Consider the following 22,656-nt stretch of genomic DNA (forward strand, 5'->3'; position numbering starts at 1 on the left):
AGGTAGTAAAGGTGAAAGAGCACACATTGCTCGGGTACAAATCTACAATCCTTACTTGTGGTGACCATGTCGCTGTAAACCCTTCCACTCTCAAAACCCAAAACACCCACGGTCACCACGGAGATGTTGAAGGAAGTCCCAGAAGGCAGGGAGGCAAAAGTATGATTGGTGGCGGTGGTGGTGTTGATCGTGATGTTTCCACCTCCCTGGGATGGTTTGTTTGTCACTTGGTAGTGAAATGATGCACCAGACATCCGAGGAGCTTCTCCCCAGCTAAACTCAATGGAGCTGGTCGTCTTTTCCATGATCTCAATCGGTCCGGGAGGGTTTGGGTCTGTGGAGGCAGCACATTAGCTTCAACAAGCTGAGTAACATCAATACAAAAAATACCTTAATTTATCACAACAATATGCACATTTAAAGGGTTTAAAATATCAGTTATTCCCTACGTTTTACTATAGTATTGCACACAAATGCTTTCATGCAGCAGGACCTGTGTGCTGATCAGTATTTTCTGGTACCATGTAGAGCAAAAAGAGCTTTTTTCATAGTCTCTTGAAATGTATAAAAATGTGGACTATTGAAAAAAGCTTCAACAGCAACATTAGTAATAATAAGATTAGTCATCTCTAAAATTGAACCACTGAAATCTTCAAAATCTAACAAATTTATGATACTCACAAGTTGCATTAGTAACATATTCAGATGATGCACAGAAGGGTCCACTGCATGTGATCAGAACGGCACTATAAAGTGTTCCAGCTGACAGGTTCTCAAACCGGTGGAAGGTGTCAGTGGAGTTCAGCTGCACTGGCCCATCTAAAAATCCTTGAGTACTGTTTAGATCAACCTTATAAAACTCTACATTCCCGGCAGGTTTGGTCCATGACACCAGGACTGAACTGTTGGAGCCGTTGCTGGAGATGCTGGGCTGTCCCGGCTCAGGTCCTGTTAATATGACGAGAAATAAAGATTAAAGCAGGAAGAGGAGAAGAGGAAGAGAAGCTACAGGTCAGAGTCTTACTAGTGTACTGAGAGGTGCAGTTTTCTTCCCCTCCGATGCCGTTTGCAGCCATGACAGAAACGCAGAAGGTGCATTTGGTTCCAGGGAGGAGCCCTGAGATCACTGCCATTTCTTCTGCATGGGTTGTGTTTTTGGAGTTGCAGCCTGTAGTCTCAACCCAATATTTATAGTCATCCCTGTACTCAAGTGGTTTCATCCAAGTCAGGTTTATAGCGGTTGTGTTTAAGGCTTCAGCCACCAACCCACTGATACTGAATGGCCCTGAAAACACAACAGAAAGAAACATCATGCACATGATGCTGCATTTTAAGACTGAACAAATCATAAAATTAGATGAATGGGATGTGTGAATCAAATTTAAGAGCAAACACTGATAAGATTGGGAGAGCTAACGTGTCAACTGAAGCTACGAATACACTTAATAATTTTGTGGAAAGCAACAACCCAATGGAAGCCTATGGAGCTGCTATAAGACATAAGACAGGAAGTTCATGCTCTCTCTACATCGGCACTCGTGAGTCGAAGCCTGGGTCACACTGAGCCAAGCAGAAATAATGCCGACCTAGCAGAAATAAAAAAGACGAGGTGGTCGAACTTTTGATACGATCACTTCATGTGCATCCTGATTGGGTCTTAGGACGATGGGTTCTGGCTTTCCAGAACGGAAGAGGAGTGTTTAGAAGAAGTTGTTTGAGTATAAAAGACGACATGACGCTTTGTGTCGTCAGCTAAAATCTAGAGATTTTGCTCGTGGTTGTTCTTACAGCCTCTGTATTGAATAAACATTATTCACATCAGACTCTGAAGACTGCTGGAAGGCTGTTTCTTGAAAAGTTTCTGAAGACCTCAAGTTTTGATCCAGTATTGATTTTTGACTATATGATGGACAAAGCTGCCTGATCATCACAGGCCTTTAGCCGGCAGACTGAGTCACAACACACACATTTACTTTCATATTCTAGCCATAATTCTAACAAGAGAAGCCGTGCGTACTTGTGAAGTAGGAAACTGTCACAGGATCGGCTTCGGTGCCATCTGCTGTCAGTGTGGTGACAGTGAAGCTGAAGTTGCTCCCAGAGCGAAGTTCAGGGATTGTTGTATTGGTTACCGACTCAGTTTTAGAAACAATATCAAAGGAGCCGTTGGAGACCTGCACCAGATACATGTAGTCCGATCTGATCTCCGGCTGCTCCCACACCAGCGTCACGGCATCTGTGGTGATTTGTGTCTGTGTCAGGTTGGTTACAGAATATGGTCCTGAGAGAAAGAGACAGATGAGATACAGCGGATGAACAGAAGAGGTCAGTGTTGTTACACATCATCACATCTGCAGATAAAAACAAAAACAGTGTCTGTGGTTCATCACAGAGGCATATGGTGTTAACTGTTATTCTAAAGAAGCATCTGGATGTCAATATGCTGTACCCAATATGTCACTTGGTGCTATAGAATGTGCTTGATTTGATATATCCAACCAATCTGGTTCATTATGTCAATAAATAGTATCACTAAAAATACCTAAATCCATCTGACAGTGCATCAAGGTTGTTGTCATGAATAAAACTAAGATTAAAGTAGTCAAACGTAACTTTGCTCGACATCGAACATTTCTAGCTAATGCTTATTGAGAAGAAAATGTAAAATATGTAAAGTGTTTTTACAAAGTATTGTGATTTTTGGGCAAAAACTAATACTTCTAAATATATGCAGTGAAGTATAGCAGGGGTGTCAAACTCACTTTAGTTCAGGGGTCACTTTCAGCCCTGTTTGATCTCAAGTGACCAGTAAAATAACAGCGTAATAACCTATAAATAACCACAACTCCACATTTTGCCCTTTGCTTTAGTGCACAAATGTTCACATTTAAGGAATTATCTTTTTACAAAACATTATAAACAACTTGAAATTTGTTAAAAAAAAATAAATTTAGTTTATCATTTACACATTGCAACTTATAGATCACATTGGATCTACAAAAAGGCACAAAACATTTAGTCACAGGTATCTGGTACTTAACGATACCATTTTACTTTATGATCAAACTGACAAAAGTCAGACAAAAAACAACAAAACAGGACAAAACATTACAAAAATGAGACACAAAATGACAAAAACAAATGACAACAAAAGACAAAACAACAACAAAAACAGACAAAATAAACCAAAAATGAGACACAAAAAGAACAATAAACAATCTTGTAGTTTACTTTATGGTCAAAACAACTTGTCATGGTCTAGAAATTATTTTAAATTTATAGTTTTACAAATGTACAATCTGCAGTTAATGTCTTCTCTGTAATTCTTGCACTTTGTGAAGTCGTCCCACGGGCCTAATTGGACCCTCTGGAGGGCCGGTTTTGACCCGCGGGCCGCATGTTTGCCATCACTGATGTACAGTATGTCTTTGAACACTGTGACTGTCACTATAGTACAATAAAAATAATACCAGGATGCAAATAACCAAACTCAAGGACCACATTTGCAAATCAACTAATAAATAAAACAGGAATAAAGAGAAAACCAGGCTACAAAAAAAAAAAAAAAAACAATAACCCTGCATGTGATGGGCTGTATGTTTACTCACTGGTGTAGTTTTCTGCTGTCACTGCTGTGCTCTCATAGACCCGTACACCGACAGTAACAACAGAGATACTGTGGGGGCTTCCAGAGGACAGGTTGCCCAGCAGAAACCAGTTGTTCTGAATGGAAGCGAGGACGTTAGCGCTGGACACCTTGAAGCTGTACTGATTGCGATCCATGTCCACTGGGAGGGGCCAGGTGAAGGTGATGGATGTGACAGTCTGAGACATCGCCGTGATGGGACCAGGAGGGTTTGGAACTAGACAGGAGAAGGAACACTGATTGATTAGGAATCAATTCAAACACACAAACAGGAATTCGTATGAGTCACAACGTCAATGTGACTCACAGGTTGCGTTGGAAACATTTGATGTACTCTCCAAAGGTCCACTTTTGGTAACCACCGTCACAAAGTAGAGCACTCCAGGGCGTAAGTCCATAAACAGTTCATTTTGAGTCGTGTTGCTCAGATCTGTGGTGTTTCTAACCAACTGTGAGTCTCTGTACAGCAGGACAGAGTACGAGGACACCTTCCCAGAGCCTGGTGTCCAGCTCACTGACAGGTTGGTTGTGCTTCCTATGGCTGTAAGGTTATAGACTGGTTCAGGCACTGGAAAAAAACAAAAACAAAAATCAATTTAATGTCATAGAGATTTTATTTTTTTAAGTTATTGTTTTGGCCTTTTTTCAGCACAGTGAGAGAGAGAGACAGGAAACAGGGGGAGAAGAGTTGGGGGAAGACATGCAGCAAAGGCCCACGAGTGGGAATCGAACCTGGGCCGCTGTGTCGGGGACCAGCCCCTGTACATGGGTCGCCCTCTTAACGCATTGAGCTATACAGGCACCCATGTCAGGCAGATTTTTAAAAACCTTCATTGGCTCTTCATGAGCTCGTAAACACACGTTTGAAGTGTTATTTTTAGGAAATCATCAAAATTGCACCATCTGTTATGTCAGGAAACAGCAAAAACAGAAAGAATCATCATATTTTCACTTTTCCAATTGTTCTAAAACTATTTATGTGACCTTGATTAACTTAATCAAATCAGAGATTAAAATCATATTTAATTTAAATCACAAAATAAACAATTTACTGTAATCACATTCCGCAAAAAAGAAAAGAAAAATTCTGCACTTCTTTGCTTAACTGAGAAGCCACGATTTGCTCAGCTGTGGCCAACAATCATGTCACAGAAATTCAGAAACTTTTCAGGCAAGCTCGGCTCTGCAGGTTGTGTTTACACAAAGCAGAGAGGAGACAAGTATAGAAGCAAATTAAAAATGTGACTAGTAAAATATCTACTCTATCTAAAATTACTATTTTTTTTAGCATTTGCTGCATTAAAACTTTGCTAAACTGCACAGAAACCATTTATTTTTCAATTTTCTCTACTTTCAGCCATTATTGTGCTGTTTCCATAAAGGTGTAGGGCTTCATATTGCAGTGGAAAATTTGTAAAAATGAGCAAAAACACTCAGAGGTTCAGAGGGTTAAATTAATTTAAACAGACAGAATTAAGGAGTATTAGAATACCTAAGACAGTCTAAATAACTTCTAAATGTAACTGTATTCCGTTCAAAATGTAATCCTGAGGTACATTTAATAAATCTGTGATCTTTGTCTCTGCAAAACTGACCAATTGAGGTATTTTACACATAAAGCAAAAGCAAAATGGAGTGTGTAAAAACCGTCGAATAATTCCTTCTTCTGTGGTTCAGGAAGGACCTTTCTAAAGTTAGAAATAATAACCCTGATGACATTATCAGGGTTATTTTTCAGCTTGGGATCGAGACTTTTCAATAGAAACCCTCTGTTCCAAACTGAGGAGGTTCAGAGTTTACCATGTGTGGGCATTAAACAGGCAGGAGAGTCTTATTATGGAACCTGTAGGCTTCAGGAGTTTTGAAGATTGACCTCTACAGGAGACCAAAGGCTGTGGTGCTTGGATTATGACAATTTTTCTCTCTCTCTCTCTTGCAATTCCACCAACTTCATGAAAGCTGGGGCAGCTTAGCACCACTTTAAAGTGATCATAATTCAAGACTGTGTCCTCCTGTAGAAACATAATCAAGACTTACTTGTGTAACTCTGTGTTGTTTCTCTTGCAGACTTGACCCCTGCGACAACTGTGTACACATAAAACATGTAGAAGTTTCCAGGGTCTAGAGGGTAGAAGGTGTAAGTCTCATTCGCTGTTGAATCATTATAAAGCACCACGCCCTCTTGGAGCACCTCCACCAGGTAAGAGTAGGAAGGTTTATGATCACTTTGTCTGATCCATGTCAACCTGATGGCCATCGTGTTCACAGCGTCTGCTGTGAGGTTGGTCACTGCTTTGGGCACTGGTGAAAACACAGCAGAGGGTTATGTAAGACCAAAGAGCACCATAAATTTATGTTTTTAGTTTTGAGGATAGGATATTTAGTTTTATAGCACAAAACCCATGAATACTTCCTTACTTGTGTAGCTAAAAGTCTGTTCCACGGTGGATTCACTTCCAGGCGCGGCGATTGTTGTGACGTTGACATTATATCTAGATCCAGGCTCCAGATCAGTTAGATCAGCGAAGTTATCACTGATGTTTTTTGAGTCGACAAGTGCTCCTGTTTCACTGTAGGTTTGAACCAAGTATGTGTAATATGGCTGGGCTCCCTGAGGATCTGTCCATGTCACTGTTATTGAAGTTGTATTTTTATGGCGAGCTTCAAGGTTCAACACTGGGTTTGGCACTAAAATAATTACAAATGAGAGGGAAAAAATAGTCATAAAGTAACTTAATAATTGGGAATTTCCATCACATATGATACATTTGGGTCAATATATAATTGTAGGACTTTTTGTAGCATAGTTGACAGGTATCATTGCTGACATTTTTGCTGTTTTCAGGCCTAAATTCAACATAACCAAACACCACATGGCATTTTTACACAAAAATTCTTTTAAATATTATATATACAATTGAGTAAAGTTGAAATTGAAAGTTATTTATAAAGATATTGTAGTAAACCTGTTGACATGCCATAAATCCACACTTGACTCACACACTACTTTATACTAAATAACTCAGAAAGCCTTGGAGTCTTGCCAGTCTTTTCTTCAGGAGGAAATGACATCATGTGGAGCAGGTCATGTGATCTGGAATTAACACACTTCCTTGAGAGGTGTTTTTGTAATGGGTAACTTAGTTGAAAGTGATTTCTCAGACACAGATACAATTTGTTATTTTCCATATAAAATTTGATATTTTGCCAAAAAAGAAATATTTGTCATGATTATCTCAACTTAATAAAAAGAACACAATCAAAACTATTTTTGAATAAGATCATTTTATTATTGTTTAGCTAATTACAAGCTGGTTGTTTTTACAATCAAATTTTAGTGATATCCAGTCATTTTTTATAACTAAGTGATTGTTTCCTTAATAAATAATTATGGAATTTGCAAAGACATGATCATAACAAACATAAAAAACACGATTTTTTTTTATTTTTAATAAAAATGCATGCAAGATATATCCCATGGACTTCAAAAGTTCCTCAATTATATATTGACCCGTTTATAATAAATGCAGTCTTTGGAGACAAAATTAAAAACAGAGACAAGTCCATGTTGTACTTACGGGTGAAGGCAGAATTATGGACGATCGTGCTCGTTAGGTTTTGGGGTCCAACAGTTTGCACAGTTACATTGTAGGATGTTCCAGATGAGAGTGGAGACAGCTCTGTGTTAGTGTCTGTGGAGTCTTTACGTTGTATTTCACCACCGTTGCCCTGGTAGGTGATGTGGTAGCTGATGTCTGGAGCTCCATCCATCCCGGCAGGAATCGTCCACTCCACATGGAGAGAAGAGACGGTCGGCTGACTGAGGATGATGGAACCAGGAGGGGTGGGAACTAAGAGGTATGAAACACAGAAACACTTATCATTTCATACTGTTCTGTAGTCACGTTATTTACATTTGTGGAGAAGGAAATGTTTCATACTCTTAAACAAATGACAACAAAATTGACATATTCTTGTTATTTTCATAATTTAAATGAAATAAAGAACAAACAAACCAGTCACATGGAAAAAGTTAGCATATTTATCACACCCTAAAATCTAGAAAATTAGAATGGATTCCATCTTAAGTGCAAATGATCACAAAGTCCTGAAGCTTTGCCTCAGAAATATGTGATGGCGTCAATATCTAAAAAGTGATGTCAGTAATGTCTTTTAAGTCCCTTCATAAAACATACTTTTCTGATTTTATATAAATTTTAATTTTCTTTTCTTTATTATATCTTTTCTTTATTATATCTTTACCATTCTTACCCTGGAAAAGTATTTTATAGGTCTTTTATTTTAATCACTTTCACCTTCCTAACCTGCATTGGTTTTAAATCTGTTCTTTAAATTCATTTGCTCCTGACATGAAGCACCTTACATGTGTTTTGAAAAGCGCTTTAAGTAGTTATTATTATTATTATTATTATTATTATTATTATTATTATTATTATTATTATTATTATTATTATTTTTATTATTATTATAAAAGCTCTCCAGGATCTTCAGAAAAGGAGTTTGCACATGAATATAATATGTCAAGGAATTTTAAAAGACCTCCAAATTATTTGCAATAAATCATTCCACTATAATGAAGAAGTGCAGAGGAAGTGGTGTGGATTTCAAAGAACTGTCAATTTGACTGACCGCCCCAGCAAATTCTGCCCACGAGCAAAGTGTTTGGTGCAAAAATAAGTTTGCAAGAACCCCAAAATTCCATCAAAGGATCTGCAGGTCACTCTTTGACCTGCATGGGAGGCACGCCAAGAAAAATACTTCGCTGTCCAAAAAGAACAAACACAGTTTGTCTGTGAACATACAGGCAAAGGAAATTTTGGAATATTATGCTGTGGACAGATAAATTAAAGATACAATTAGGGGAAGAATCTCAACTATGAAACACGGCGAGTTATTCTTTGGGGCCTTAGTGATTTGACAGCTCACTGTCATTGATTCTATTTCATTTACGTCTCAGGAAATGTTGTGATCAAATGTAAAATGGGCTGTATGTGCAAGAAAACCCTCAAACATTATCTATTGATGTTTTTGTTGAATTAATGATTTATAAAGTATTTTTTTGCAGCTGTAGTTAAGTATTCCACCTTTATGTATGCAAAAATAACTCCTGTACCTTATTTATCAAAATTCTTGCATTCAATATTTGAATGTTTGTTGTTATTGTTATCTGTCTGTTTTTGTTTATTATGACATTTGCTGCTGCCTCTCTTGGCCAGGTCACCCTTGAGAAAGAAGTCTCGATCTCAATGGGTCGTTTATCTGGTTAAATAAAGGTTAAATAAATAAATGAATGAATGAATAAAATTTATCTGTAGCTGCTATTTCAAAACGGGTCAAATGTTTGCATGTTCAAATATGTCAAAAAAGCCAACAATTTCCATTATTTCCTTCATTTTCACAATTTCATAGCTGTTTAGGCTATAATTTCAAGTAGTAAATCATTTTGCACCCAAACTAGCATTTTCTTAGCATTGCATTTCTTTAAAATGTCACTGTCACTGATTCTATTTCATTTAAGTCCCAGGAAATGTTGTCATAGGATGTGAAATGGGCTGTATGTGCAAGAAAAACCTCAAACATTATGCTTCTAAAGGAATTTTCCATTTAATAGCGGTCAGAATTTCCATCAAAGTGATTTCTGAGAAATAGCCAATGATGTAAAACACATACAAGAAATTAGTGTACTCACTTTATCCATAGTAGGATATTATATCTATTGATATTTTTGTTGAATAAATGATTGATAAAGTAAATTTTTCTTGCGGTTGTACTCAAGTATTCCACCTCTATCTGTAGGGACAATTTCAAAAAGGGTCAAATGTTTGCATGTTCAAATATGTAAAAAAAAAAGCCAACAATTTCCCTCATTTTCACAAGTTAGATAGTAATATGTCACCCAATTTCTTGATTTTCTGTCATTACTAGATCTCAGGATCTAACAAAATAATGACCAACCTACCGGTGGCAAATGAAGACGAGTTGGACAAGTTATCGTAGTTTCCAGCTACAGCGGTCACTGTGATAGCAAAGATTCTCCCAGGATATAAATCAGTAAAGCTGGCTGTGGTGTCTGCTGTTTGAGTAAAATTTGAATACGTCAGATTTGTATTTGAGATGTTCACCACGTAATGATCAACTCTTCCTCTGGGCAAAGTCCAGGTGATGATCAAGTTGTCCGTTCCTGCTGCAACACTAATGTTCTCTGGCTTCTCAGGCCCTGTGCAGAAAGGATGTAAATTCAGGTTTTAAGACATGATTTCAAAGAGCTTAATATATAAAAAAGCACAAATAATAGCTGGAAGTGCATACCAAACCAATGAAAAACAAAACTCATTTAAAGGGAAACACATTGGACATATTTAGACTGTTGCTAAGTTTTGTTGACCTGTCCTTCAGTACAAGAATATTTAAACACTACATTCTAGAGTAAGTGCAAAGTGTCAGCTCCAGTTTGAGCAAGTATATATCCATATTGACAGGGAAGTGTTGGAAATACAGTTGCTGTTTCATCATGTAGTACTCAGATTGTAAAAAAAAAAAAAAAAAAAAAAAAAAAAAAAAGCCAAGCAGTCTTACTGATAACCACAAAATGATTGTCAGAGTGAAGAAAAACTCCATTCATGTTATTGTCTTGAGTCTTGTTTATAACATTTCTTGTTTGATTTTGAAATTCCCAATCTTCATCTGTCCGTTGTTATTTTACTTCCTCTTGTTGTCTGTTTTTCCCTCCCTTTTCGACTGGCTCACCTGTGTCTCATCTCCCCTTTAGTTTCCCTGAGTATATAAAGTCTTCCTTTAGTCTCCACCAGTTTATCTCCTCATTTACCTCCTGCTATCTACCTCATTAGCTACTTGTGCTTCATGTGCTCACCTGGTTTGTGTTTTTGAACCTTTTTTGAAACTCTGATTGTTTGGATATGGTTTTGTTGGATTAGTTCTTATCCCTTGGACTTTTAGATGTCAGATAGTTTGTGATGCAACAAATCACTGAAAATGCTCTCCAGGATGTTAATGACTCAGGAGAAGATAGACATGGACTTGCAAAGTATTTCCTTCAAAAGATTAAATATAATGAGTCTGTTCGACTTTACGTGTATTTGTCCAATTACCTTTCAGGCCCATAATCTTACGCACTATAATATGTGATTAAAGAGTTGTACCTTACATACAATTCTTAAATGTCTGTTTGAATTAAAACAGAGACTTGGCAGTTTAGGATACATTAATTTTATAATTCATACATCCCTTATGCAAAACAGATGCTTAAACTGAAGTGTCATCAACTAGAAAGACTTAACGCAATCATGCAATGCGAAAAAACTCATAATCTATGTCAGTTTTTGTTTAATGAATCTTCAAAATCTTGCTTGAATTAAATTACATCAATTAATTTTTGTAAGCACAGTGAACAAAAACTATTCTTGAAGGCTGGACCTACTTGTGAAGGTTGTTATTAAGGTTCCCTCCCCCTCTTTTGGCGGATCTCCAACAGCAGCGGCCACTGTAATGTTGTACTGGAATCCTGGGTTTAAATCTCTGATGGTAAAGGAGGTTTCAGTGGTGGTGCCATTGAAACCATTTTCTCCTGTACTCCACAGAATTTTGTACTGGTCCGCATTGCCTTCTGGTTTAGTCCAGTTCAGAGAAACAGATGATGTTGTGACGCTGGTGATGGTCAAATCCTTGACTACAGCAGGTTCTGCAGAAGCAAGAAAAACACAAGATGAGAATAAAATGAATGTCATCTTTACAGCTTCGTAGCATTTTCTAGCAGCACCTGTAATTGGGGAAACGCTTGAGGAACTTTAATCCCGACTGTGCATTTTTTGTTTTTAAATGAAAGATAAATTTACCTGTGATCGAGGTGAACGTAAAAGGTTCTCCTTCAGTTTTGTTGTCTCCAGCAACAGCAGTGATTGTGATCGTGTAGTTCGTACCAGGGATCAAGTCTGATAACACGGCAAAGGCTTTATTGGACGTAAATCTCGGAGTTCCATTATCCAACTCCACCTTGTAGTCAAACACCTGACCAGGAGGTGGAGTCCAAGACAGTGAGATGGAGGTGGCATTTGTGGACACGGTAAGGTTCTGAATTGTACCCGGTTCTGAAAAGGAGAGGAGAGGTGACCTCTGAGAACCAGCATCTCATGAGTTACTGAACATTTCCAACACCCCAAAATGGAATCCAAATCCACTATTTTATTTATGGAATCCAAATACTCACCATTTGTTCAATTATCTCAATAAAACAAATCAATTTAATGTTCCACCCACAACACTATTCAATTGCTTATCTATCAGGAGAAATATCCAATCACTGCTGAAGGATTAATGCAGGAAAGTTCTCTTTTCTTAAAACATTTGTAAAACATAAATAACCACTGGCATTTCAATGACACTTTGTGCTAAATTCTGACAGGAGGATTCCAATTTTTACTGCAAACATGTATCAGATGCAAAGATTGGTTATAGGCTTCCATGACTTTCAATAATCATTTTCAGCCCTGAAGAAAAAATAGTTTAATCGTTAATGTAACTCTATTCTGAGATGAGCAGCCACCAGACACTTGAATAGAACACCTGCAGTCCTTTCATTTTATTCTTCCTGGTTAACTCAATGCTCGTTTTCATGAGCAGTAAGAAAGTTAATCAGACCACAGATGCTGGATGGATCTATGGATCTCAACCCTCCACTGGAGATCCACTACATTTCTCTTTAAATTTCATCAAACATGAGATCAGAAAAGGTGTTCTTGACTGCATGAACCACACGTGAAATGCTTACTTACTCGTGTAATGGGAAACAGTAGAATTCTGTCCCTCAGTATGACCATCACCTGCCACTGCAGTAACGGTTATTGTATATTGGACACCAGGAGTCAGGTTAGTAATGTTTTTATGTGTTTCCGTCACATTGTCAGCCTCAGTTACATTTCCATCTGTCCACTGAACGCTATAGAAAGAGCTGCTTCCCTCTGGTTTAGTCCAGTTCACAGATATCGAGGATGTTGTATAATCAGTGACAGTGAGATTCCTGACTACTTCAGGCTCTGTTGGTGGAGGATGAGGAGGAAACAAGAGATTTCAAGCAATCAAAAGCAAACCCGACACAGTTTTGAGTGTTTGATAAGAAAAGTATAACTATAAGCAGAGATCTCAGCCAACTAGTGTCAAAAATGTTAGTGTGACTTACTAGTGAAGGAGGAGAAGGTGTGACCATCTCCTTCAGTTTTGTTGTCTCCAGCAACAGCAGTGATTGTGATCGTGTAGTTCGTACCAGGGATCAGGTCTGATAACATGGCAAAGGTTTCATTGGAGGTAAATCTGATCATAGGAGTTCCACCATTATCCCACTCCACCTTGTAGTCGAACACCTGACCAGGAGGTTTCGTCCAGTTCAGTGAGATGGCGGTGGTGTTTGTGGACATGGTGAGGTTCTCAATTTCACCCGGTTCTGAAAAGGAGGGGACACAATCAAATCACTACATTGGAAACCTTCAGTAGAAAAACATCAGCACCAAACAAGTAAATCATTAATGGTTTAGAGCAAAAGCCCAGATCTCCACCAGGTTCTCTGCACATTTAAATACCTACTTGTGTATTGGTAAACAGCAGTACTCTGTCCATCAGTTTGACCATCATGTGCCACTGCAGTAACACTTATTGTATACTGGACACCAGCAGTCAGGTTACTAATGTTTATGTATGTTTGAGTCACACTGGTATTATTAGTCTCAGTTCCATCTGTCCACTGAACTCTATAGGAAGAGCTGTTTCCATTTGGTTTCCTCCAGTTCAGAGATATAGAGGATGTTGTGAATTCAGTGACTTTAAGATTGTTGACCTTTTCAGGCTCTGTGAATGAGAGTGATGTCATGAAAAAACCATTTATAAGATAAAAATCAACTAAAATATTCTTCAGTTCAAAGTCACAGTGGAAACTATGACAATACAAGTACAAAGCCTCAGCCACATTCATACAGCTGGAAGTTCATCTAACATCTGTTTTCTTCCAATCATATTCTCGTACTCTGCAGACTTTTACTACCTGGCTGTATGAACCACATTTAACTGCTTACTTACTTGTGAACTGAGACACATTGACACTGGTTCCTTCCGTGATACCATCATGTGCCACTGCAGTAACACTTATTGTATACTGGACACCAGCAGTCAGGTTACTAATGTTTATGTATGTTTGAGTCACACTGGTATTACTAGTCTCAGTTCCATCTGTCCATTGAACTCTATAGGAAGAGCTGTTTCCATTTGGTTTAGTCCAGTTCAGAGATATAGAGGATGTAGTGAAACCAGTGATTTTAAGATCGTTGACCTTTTCAGGCTCTGTGAATTACAGTGATGTCAACGAGAAAAACATTTGCATTATAAGAATCAACCAAAATATTCTTCAAAATATTCAAAGATACAGTCATCCTGCATCAGAAACATTCATGCAGATGGAAGTTCATCTGACATCAGGTTTCATTTGATCACATTGATAAACTTCTTAGTGCAGACCGTCAAGGTCTTCCTAGCTTCTACTAGCTGATGCTCCAACCAGGAGTCAGACAAAACAATCTCACACTCACATGAGAATACAAACCTTCTCAGTGCTTATTGTTCATTTATCTTTGCTATCCGTGTCTCTCTACCCTTTTCACCCTAACTGGTTGAGGCAGATGGCTGCCCTCCCCGAGCCTGGTTCTGCCAGGAGTGTTTCCTGTTAAAAAGTTTTTATTTTGCTCTTTGTTGCTCAAAACAAATCATTTCAATTAGTTAGGGTTTTCTCTGTGATATCAGACTATAAATAAACATGTACTTACTTGTGTACTGAGACACATTGACACTGGTTCCTTCAGTGATGTTATCATCTGCTACAGCAGTCACAGTCATTGTATACTGGACACCAGCAGTCAGGTTAGTAATGTTTATATACTCTTCAGTCGCAGTGTCATTTTTAGTTTCAGTTCCATCTGTCCATTGAACTCTATAGGAAGAACTGTTTCCCACTGGTTTAGTCCAGTTCAGAGATATAGAGGATGTTGAGACGCCAATGACTTCAAGATTGTTGACTTTTTCAGGCTCTGTGAATTAGAGAGATGAGAAAACAATATATATTTTTTTTTTATATTCTCGTCACTGAGCCTAAGACAATAGAAACGTCACCCATGTGTTTGATATCTCTGCTTAATTTATTCAGAGAGCACCTATTGTGTATGTGGTTTATAAAAACGATTGAACAAAGTGAACAGACTTACTCGTTGTGACCTCTTTGCAACAGTTCAAACAATGAAAACTGATTTGATAGATGGCTCCAGGAGTCAGACCAGTTATGGAACCATTTCCAGAGATGTTACCAGTGGATAAATTGCAGTTGGGTTCCGTTTCAAGAGTGATGGTTGTTTCTGTTTTTCTTAATGATGAGTCCGCTGTACAATTTCCTAAAGAAAAAAGAAAAAAAAAGACAGAGGAACATGATAAACAAGACCAAAAGTCAGAAGTAATCACAAGTAGATTTTAAAACTAATATTTTAGAACTGTTTTCTTTAAAAACAGAGAAATTAACATACATGGCACATTAAACGGTACTTACTCTCTGGGTCACATTCTGCTCGGGCATTCTGCAGAGGCAAAGACAGAAGAAAGAAATAAATCATTTTGCACCAGCAGAGGTCAGCATTACGTTTTGAACAGATTCAAGGTGTGGGTTCGAAACCAAACCACCTGTTTCGTGTCACAGCGAACCCTATCAGTTAAACGACATGTGATGCATTCTAAAGGAGGTTGAACTAATAGCTGCTTTGTGTTTCTTTACAATGATTTAAAAAAAAAAAACAGCTGTAGGACTCAGAGGTCAAATTTCTGTTCAGTTAAATCATTTCATTTAATTTCCCAGCACGCAGGGCTAAATGCTGGTTCAAAGCCCATTCTGGTGAATAAATACTGAGCCCATTGTAGAGCTGGATATTGAATTTCAATCTTTTCTACGCACACAGAATTTCTAACAAAAGAATCAAAAGTTGGTATCAAATGCTTGGTCACAACCTTAGACTTAAACTATTCTTTCATTAGACATTTCTTCATGTAAATCAGGATTCTTCTCTAACTTGAGACCTTGTTCGTCAAGGATTTCTAGCACTTATGCATTGAGAAGTTTAATATGTATTCAAACACACGTCCATTGTCCAAAGTAAAGCATTGTATAAGCACATATATCAACAACCAGATCTTCATTATTTGATTTTTGCTGTCCCAGTTGTAATGAAATTCAAGTATATTGCATCAAAACCTACTGGAATAAACCCAGGAAACATTACGAATGTGTGTGGTCTTAACTACATTCAAAGTTTAACATCCAACAAATATATTTGCAAATGCACAAATCCATTTAAATAGCTGTGAAGGGGGAAAAATGTCATCAGGTTCTTGTTTACCCATCAAAACACTTCCTTCTTGTTGGTTCAAAAGGACACAAAAGCTCAGTATTATGTGATACAGCTCCTTTGTAACTGATTAAAAGATTGTGCTTGTGTAATAGTTAGGGCACACAAGGAAGTGGACTCTGCTGAAAACCTGGCCATCTGTAATCATTCTGTAGCCTCATGGGTAATGGTAAATGTGGGGAACTGCTGTTGAGAATATTGTTCTTCCTCCTCTGAGGATTACATCTGGACATCTCATTTCTCAAACTCCAAAATGGCACAAAAGAAAAAACCTAACAGCAAATTACAATCATGGAAAAAATGACTAGACCGTCCTTGTTTTCTTCAATGTCTTGTTCATTTTAATGTCTGGTACCACTAAAGGTATATTACCTGAAGAATACAATGAACACAACAAAAAAATGCAGCTGAGTCCATAATACTTTGTCCTATTTGACATGCTTAAAGTTAATTGTATTTCCAGGGTATATAAGAGGCCATTTCATGTCATCAGCAGCACTGCACATGCAAAGGTCTAGAGTGGTTTCCTGCTTACATTCAAGCCGTAGCACAACTCACAAGTTGTCAGCTCTCACATAATGCCTAAAACTAAAGAATTATGTGAAGCCACAAAGGCAGACATCTTGGCACTGCTGGAAATTGGCATGAGTGAGAGACAGGTAGCGAAAAAACTGAAGATCTCCAAGACAGCCGCTCATTACACCAAGAAACAACAAGCCCAACATGGTTCTACCAAATTGCTAGCTGGTCACAGCAGAAAACGTCTTTCTACCCACCAGATGACCGTCACTCATCCGTTCCTGTGTCAGGAATCATCGTCAGACTTCCAAGGACCTTAAAAATGAGTAGGCACTGTCGAGAAATGTGACTTGTTCGGCAAGGACAGTTGGAAACCAACATCTTGAAGCTGGTCTGAAGTCACACAGGGCAGGAAGAAGCCCTTCATCAAGGAAAGGCAGAGAAAAGCCTGGTTACTCTTTGCTGGGATCACAAGGATTGGACTGTTGATGATTGGGCAAAGGTTCTCTTCAGTGATGAATACAATTTTCAGTTGATGCCCACTCCAACCAACTTACTGGTTAGGATGAAGCCAGGAGAAGCTACAAACCAGACTGTCTTGTCCCTACAGTAAAACATGGGGGTGGATCAGTGACGATCTGGCGTTGTTTCAGTCTGGGTGGAACAGGGCAAATGAACCAGGTCATGTTCGGGGCTCCTCTTGAAAACAGTCTTCTTCTATCAGCTGGAAAACTCTTTCCTGCCTCCAATGACTGGATTTTCCAACAAGACAATGCCCCTTACCACACGGCAAGGTCAGTTGAAGCCTGAATGGAGAACCAGAAAATTGGAACCATGCCTTGGCCACCAGATCTAAAACCAACTAAAAACTTGTGGAAAATCATCAAATGCAAAATGGAGAACCACAAGTCCAAAATCAAAGCAAATTTGTTCGAATTAGTGCAACAGGAATGGGCTGCTGTGACAGCAGAACAATGTCAGAAGCTGATGGAGAGCATGCCAAGACGCATGGCTGCAGTCATCAGAAACAATGGTTATGTAATCAGTACTAACTCCTGTGTGGATCATGTGACTAAAACTGACAGAAAAGAAAACATGGGATGCCTAAAAGCTGTTTTTGGCAGAACAATGCCATAGCTATTGATGTAAGAACTGAAGTGATTTTGATTATTGTCCAGAAAACCATGGAGAATGTCTAGATATTATTGGTGGGACGCGATGAAAAAAATTATCTAATTAATTACAGGCTTTGTAATTAATTAATCACATTGTCTTACTACTCTGCCGAGGTTCTGCCTCTTTGGCAGTGTAAAAACTTAAACAACAAAAATGTTTCATTTCTATTTATCTGCATTTTTCATCTGTCTACATTCACAGATTACTGCAAACTCAAAATGCAATTATAGCGATTATATTCAACATTATACGACTTTTTGTAAACTAAAGCACTTTCAGTGTCCTCTAAAGTGGTCTATTACGGGATGGCTACACCGTTAGCCGTTAGCAGGACTGGCGTAGCTAACGTTAGCTCTGGTGCTAACAACAACACGTTTTAGGTTGAGGTGATCAGAAAACTCTTTGTTGCACAGTTTGCAAACAACCACGCTTTTATCCAAGCTGACATCAAGAAGATTTTAAAAACAAAACTTTCCTCCCAACAATTACAATGAGCGTCATCTTCCTTCACTGTTTAGCAAACCTCCCTGTGCTGTGTATCTTCTTCACTGCAGACCATAGACTGTATGCTGCAGACAGACTTTAGGTTCATTAGCGCCACCTACTGGGCTGGAGTGTTCATCAGTTTTACCGGCGTGCCACTAATTAGGGAACTGAGAAAAGTGCGATTAAATGCTTTAATTTATTCAACACGTTATTTCTTCTGTAATTAATTAATTAATTAATTAATTGGAATTAACGCGTTAAAGTCCCAGCCCTACTAGATATCAGCTCTTAAATGAAACTCTTCTGAGCTATTTTTTGATATCATTATATTTGTCCAAACAAATGTACCTTTAGTGGTACCAGGCATTAAAATGAACAAGAAACTGAAGAAAACAAGGGTAATCTAATAATTTTTTCCATGACTGAAAGTATACTGGGAGATATGAGGAAAACGGTTTGTTCTGAAAGCAACACGACTCATCACTGTACCTAATCATTTAACATATTCAGAGTAATTGTTTCAGAAGTTTTCCCTACAAGGTGTTTTTCCCTTTGTTTATTTTTTTGAGAGACTGCAATTATTTCTACTATTTCAACACTTCACCTTGCACCAGTTACATACGTGCAAACCTCAAGCTCATGTCCACTTAAACTCTGGATTTCTCCCGTGGTTATCATCTATATCCTGGTCTCCGGACCAAACACACAACCCTGCATTACTTATTAGCCAACATTTAAACAGCCTTGAGTCACTTGCTGTCAAGCTGCCTTTCAGACTATTTGCCACCCAGCTAAACATTAAACACATGGCATCATAGCTCAAACCTGCATCATTCTCTGCCCCACAAAGATCACAGAACCAATCATTAACTCCTAACAATAACACGACACACTTTACTGCATCAAAGCTAATGATCATGTTGGAATCTGGGATCGGTGATGCTGTTGAATCTCATTGTCTTGCAAACTAAATATTCGTCTACATTATAATATTAGAGGCTGGAAGCAGAGAATATCTGGCATTTTTGCTAAATTAATGAAATTATTAATTAGCTTCTTTTTCTAAAAATCACTTAATTTCAGCTCAAATGATAACTTGATCGAGGTAAGATTTATTACACATAAATTTAGCTCAAACTACAGAAGAAATTAGTAGTTGAGTGTATATTTTCCTCTCTTTCCTTTACAAACCATCTGTTGCATTGTATTGATGTCTGTTGTACATACTTTGGCAACATTAAATTGCAGTCATGCTAAAAAAAAAAAAAAAAAAAAGCAGATTTGAGTAAGAACTTACGGAACAGAATGGACCCAACAATTTAAAAAATAGTCAGACGAGGAAACACAAAAAGAAAAAAACTTCCATTCCATTCCCACCCATCTACGCAGATCGGTGTCCTCCCTTTAACTTTTCCTTTTTCTATTCACATCAGTGACCCTTCCCTTCCTGCCAACCCTCTGGGACGCTATTCTTCTCTCTGAAGAACAAGAAGGTTTCACACAGCCATGCCTGAAGGTTTAAGGTTTCAGTGCTCTCCGAGGATCAGGTGGAGGAAGTTTATAAACAGACACACATCATCGAGTAAAATATGATTTAAACCGTGTGTATGAGTTCATTTGGGAGAATTTGCTCTTTAGCCTGAATCTCTAAGATCAGCCAGTCAATCATTATATAAAAAGTCAGATCGCTTTACTTTGGGTGGATTTTGTAATTTATCAGGAGGAACAGTTAGTATGAGGAAGTATAGGTGTATGCGACTATACTTCTGCTGTTTGTGTTGGCCATCTGACAGGACTAACGCCCTGTGCAGTGTGTCAGTGGGTTTTAAACAAAATTAATAACTGTTTATAGTTTAGAGACGCATTGCATTTCCACTATAGATAGTTGTTTAAGCTTCACTTCGGGAAAAAAATTCAGACGTTTACTGGCTTTCAGATTGCTGAAAGCCACACATGCCACACACTGATCAGGACCTTTAATATAGACCTATTAAGTCGAATGCTATAAATCACACTCCATCCCGGTCTATTGCGTAACTTTCATAGTCACATTTTGCCCAAATTTTACTTTTCCTATCAAAGCTCAACACCACCGTTGTCGGAGTTTGCTCTTTTAATTCCTTGTGGATTTTTTTTAAACCTTTTACAGTAATCTATCTTCTATTTTCTCTGCAAACAATAAACAAGTACGATTAACCCTCTGAACCCAAACATCCCTGGCAAGTTGTCGTTAAAATCGCCAACATTTCACCATTTGTCGTAGCAAAACTAGGACTGGGATTTTAACGCGTTACTCCTGATTAATTAAATACAGAAAAAATAATGCATTAAAAAAATAACGTATCTAATTACACCTTTCTCAGTTCCCTCATTTCTGGCTGTGTGAAAGTGTTACATTATGTGCAATATGTAGAGTTACACATTGTGCGTGTTAATTCCAGGTTTTCACATTTTTGTGAAATAAATATTAAAGAAATTCAATAATTATTTTCTTCTTTTATCAATTATGACATATATGTGTCATACTGCACCAAAGATACATTTGAATTCTCTCCACTTCTGGCCATAGTTTTATTGTTTCCCTAAAGGTGCAGGACTTTATATTGCCAAGAAAAATGAGCCCACGCTGAGTAAAAGTGTGACAGGAGCAAAGAAGCACAGAGAAACTGTTCAGGGTTCAGAGGGTGCACTAACATCAGCATCATAACACAAACAACACAAACACAAAACTGACTGGCAGAATAGAAATGAATAGAATAGAATGTCTTTACTGTCACTGTACATGTGCAATGAAAGTGAAGGTGCAGTCCTATCGTAGGTGTCGTAAAAAGTTATAAGACTGGGATAAAGAATAAAATAAAAATTAAATAAAAAAGCATTTCATCCACACAAAACAATCATCAGTCATTTCACATCATCAGGTTATTTCACGTGCATTTTGAGTTAATATTTGTTATTCTTTAGAGCAATCAAGGCTCTTGCATGAAAAACTTTTTTCAGTCTGTTTGTTCTGGCCTTTAATGTCCTGAAACATCTGCCAGAGGGTAACAGTTCAATGTGTGAATGACTCCTGGTCATTCACACGTTGAACAAAAAAATGGACATATAACAAAAACAAGGCAAAAAATTATATAAATGACACAAACGAGACAAAGAAATGACAAAAATGAGAAACAAAGCGACAAAAAGACAACACAAGCAAGACAAAAAGGGAATACAAAACGACAAAAATGAGAAACAAAACAACAAAAACATGAGAAAATGACAAAAGTCAGACAAAAAAGACAAAAAACAACAAAAATAAGACAAAATATTACAAAAAAGACAAAAAATGAGACAAACAACACGAAACAAAACAAAAAAAGAAATAAGAAATTAGACTAAAACGTTACAAAGCAACAAAAAAATGGACATATGACAAAAACGAGACAAAAAATTACAAAAGTGAGAAACAAAGTGACAAAAAAATAGACAAACACAAGCAAGACAAAAAGGGAACACAAAACGACAAAAACAAAAAACAAAACAACAAAAACATGAGAAAAACGACAAAAGTCAGACAAAAAACAAGACAAAAAAACAAACAATACAAAATATTACAAAAATGAGACACAAAAGAACAATGAACAATCTAGTATTATACTTTATAATCAAAACAACTTGTCATGATCTAGAAATTATTTTAAATTTATAGTTTTATAAATGTACAATTTGCAGTTAAAGTCTTCTCTGTAATTTTTACACTTTACAAAGTCATCCTGCTGGCCAGACTGGACTCTCGAGGGCCGCTTTTGTTCCACGGGCCGCATATTTGACACCCCTGTTCTAGAATGTCGAGATGGCCATGGAAACCACTTCAGCTGTTCAACGTGATGGGTACCAGAACGGATACAGACAGTACATAGAGTTTGGTCTATTTAAAAAACAAGTTTGTGTTTGGAAATATGTTTCAAATGTAGTGGTTCAGTAAATAAACTTCATGAACACATGTGAAGCTAAACTGAACACGTTAAAGGTCATGCATCAGTGTGTAAAAGCAACACAACACCGTGACATGTTTTCATACACATATTCATGTTAAACTGACCTCCGGGGATGTGACTTCTCCATGCTGTGACTCCCAAAAGTTGTATTTCCCTTGGCCCTTTTCCTAAGAATCACTTAATTTCTCCTGGCTAAATAAACAAAACATCGTCTCAGGCCATTATGCTTTGGCACTGACTCAGCGGGCAGAAATAACGCGACTCAAGAGTCCCTTTTGGGAATCGCTGCCCTAGAAACACTGAAGCTCAAAGAATGGGCTTCATTTTTCTGAACTCCACCCGTCTCATGCTTTTGTGGAACTTTAAAGGATCGTTTCAATCA

At 37.8% G+C, this 22,656-nt stretch overlaps 1 protein-coding gene across 4 annotated transcripts in view; it reads right to left on the bottom strand.

The window, feature by feature from the left end:
* ptprja (protein tyrosine phosphatase receptor type Ja) overlaps positions 1-22,656 on the bottom strand; it is a 45,759-nt gene that overhangs the window by 9,057 nt on the left and 14,046 nt on the right. For 2 of the 4 annotated variants that reach the window (XR_008601132.1, XM_055008998.1), the window contains exons 2-20: positions 15,261-15,288; positions 14,926-15,108; positions 14,491-14,751; positions 13,751-14,011; positions 13,262-13,522; positions 12,861-13,121; positions 12,457-12,717; positions 11,521-11,772; positions 11,106-11,366; positions 9,627-9,884; positions 7,225-7,497; positions 6,065-6,334; positions 5,684-5,947; positions 3,954-4,214; positions 3,609-3,863; positions 2,018-2,281; positions 1,025-1,285; positions 682-948; positions 56-334 (exon numbers count right to left, since the gene is read on the bottom strand). Coding sequence is in view for 1 of the 4 variants with exons in the window: in XM_055008998.1 (XP_054864973.1) it covers positions 56-334; positions 682-948; positions 1,025-1,285; positions 2,018-2,281; positions 3,609-3,863; positions 3,954-4,214; positions 5,684-5,947; positions 6,065-6,334; positions 7,225-7,497; positions 9,627-9,884; positions 11,106-11,366; positions 11,521-11,772; positions 12,457-12,717; positions 12,861-13,121; positions 13,262-13,522; positions 13,751-14,011; positions 14,491-14,751; positions 14,926-15,108; positions 15,261-15,288 (4,681 nt within the window). In the remaining 3 variants the exon portion in view is untranslated. The remainder of the gene's footprint in view (positions 1-55; positions 335-681; positions 949-1,024; positions 1,286-2,017; positions 2,282-3,608; positions 3,864-3,953; positions 4,215-5,683; positions 5,948-6,064; positions 6,335-7,224; positions 7,498-9,626; positions 9,885-11,105; positions 11,367-11,520; positions 11,773-12,456; positions 12,718-12,860; positions 13,122-13,261; positions 13,523-13,750; positions 14,012-14,490; positions 14,752-14,925; positions 15,109-15,260; positions 15,289-22,656) is intronic. The other 2 variants (XR_008601133.1, XR_008601134.1) reach the window with 2 other exon arrangements.

This window comes from Amphiprion ocellaris, chromosome 3 (genome assembly GCF_022539595.1).
Source record: "Amphiprion ocellaris isolate individual 3 ecotype Okinawa chromosome 3, ASM2253959v1, whole genome shotgun sequence".
NCBI lineage: Eukaryota > Metazoa > Chordata > Actinopteri > Pomacentridae > Amphiprion > Amphiprion ocellaris.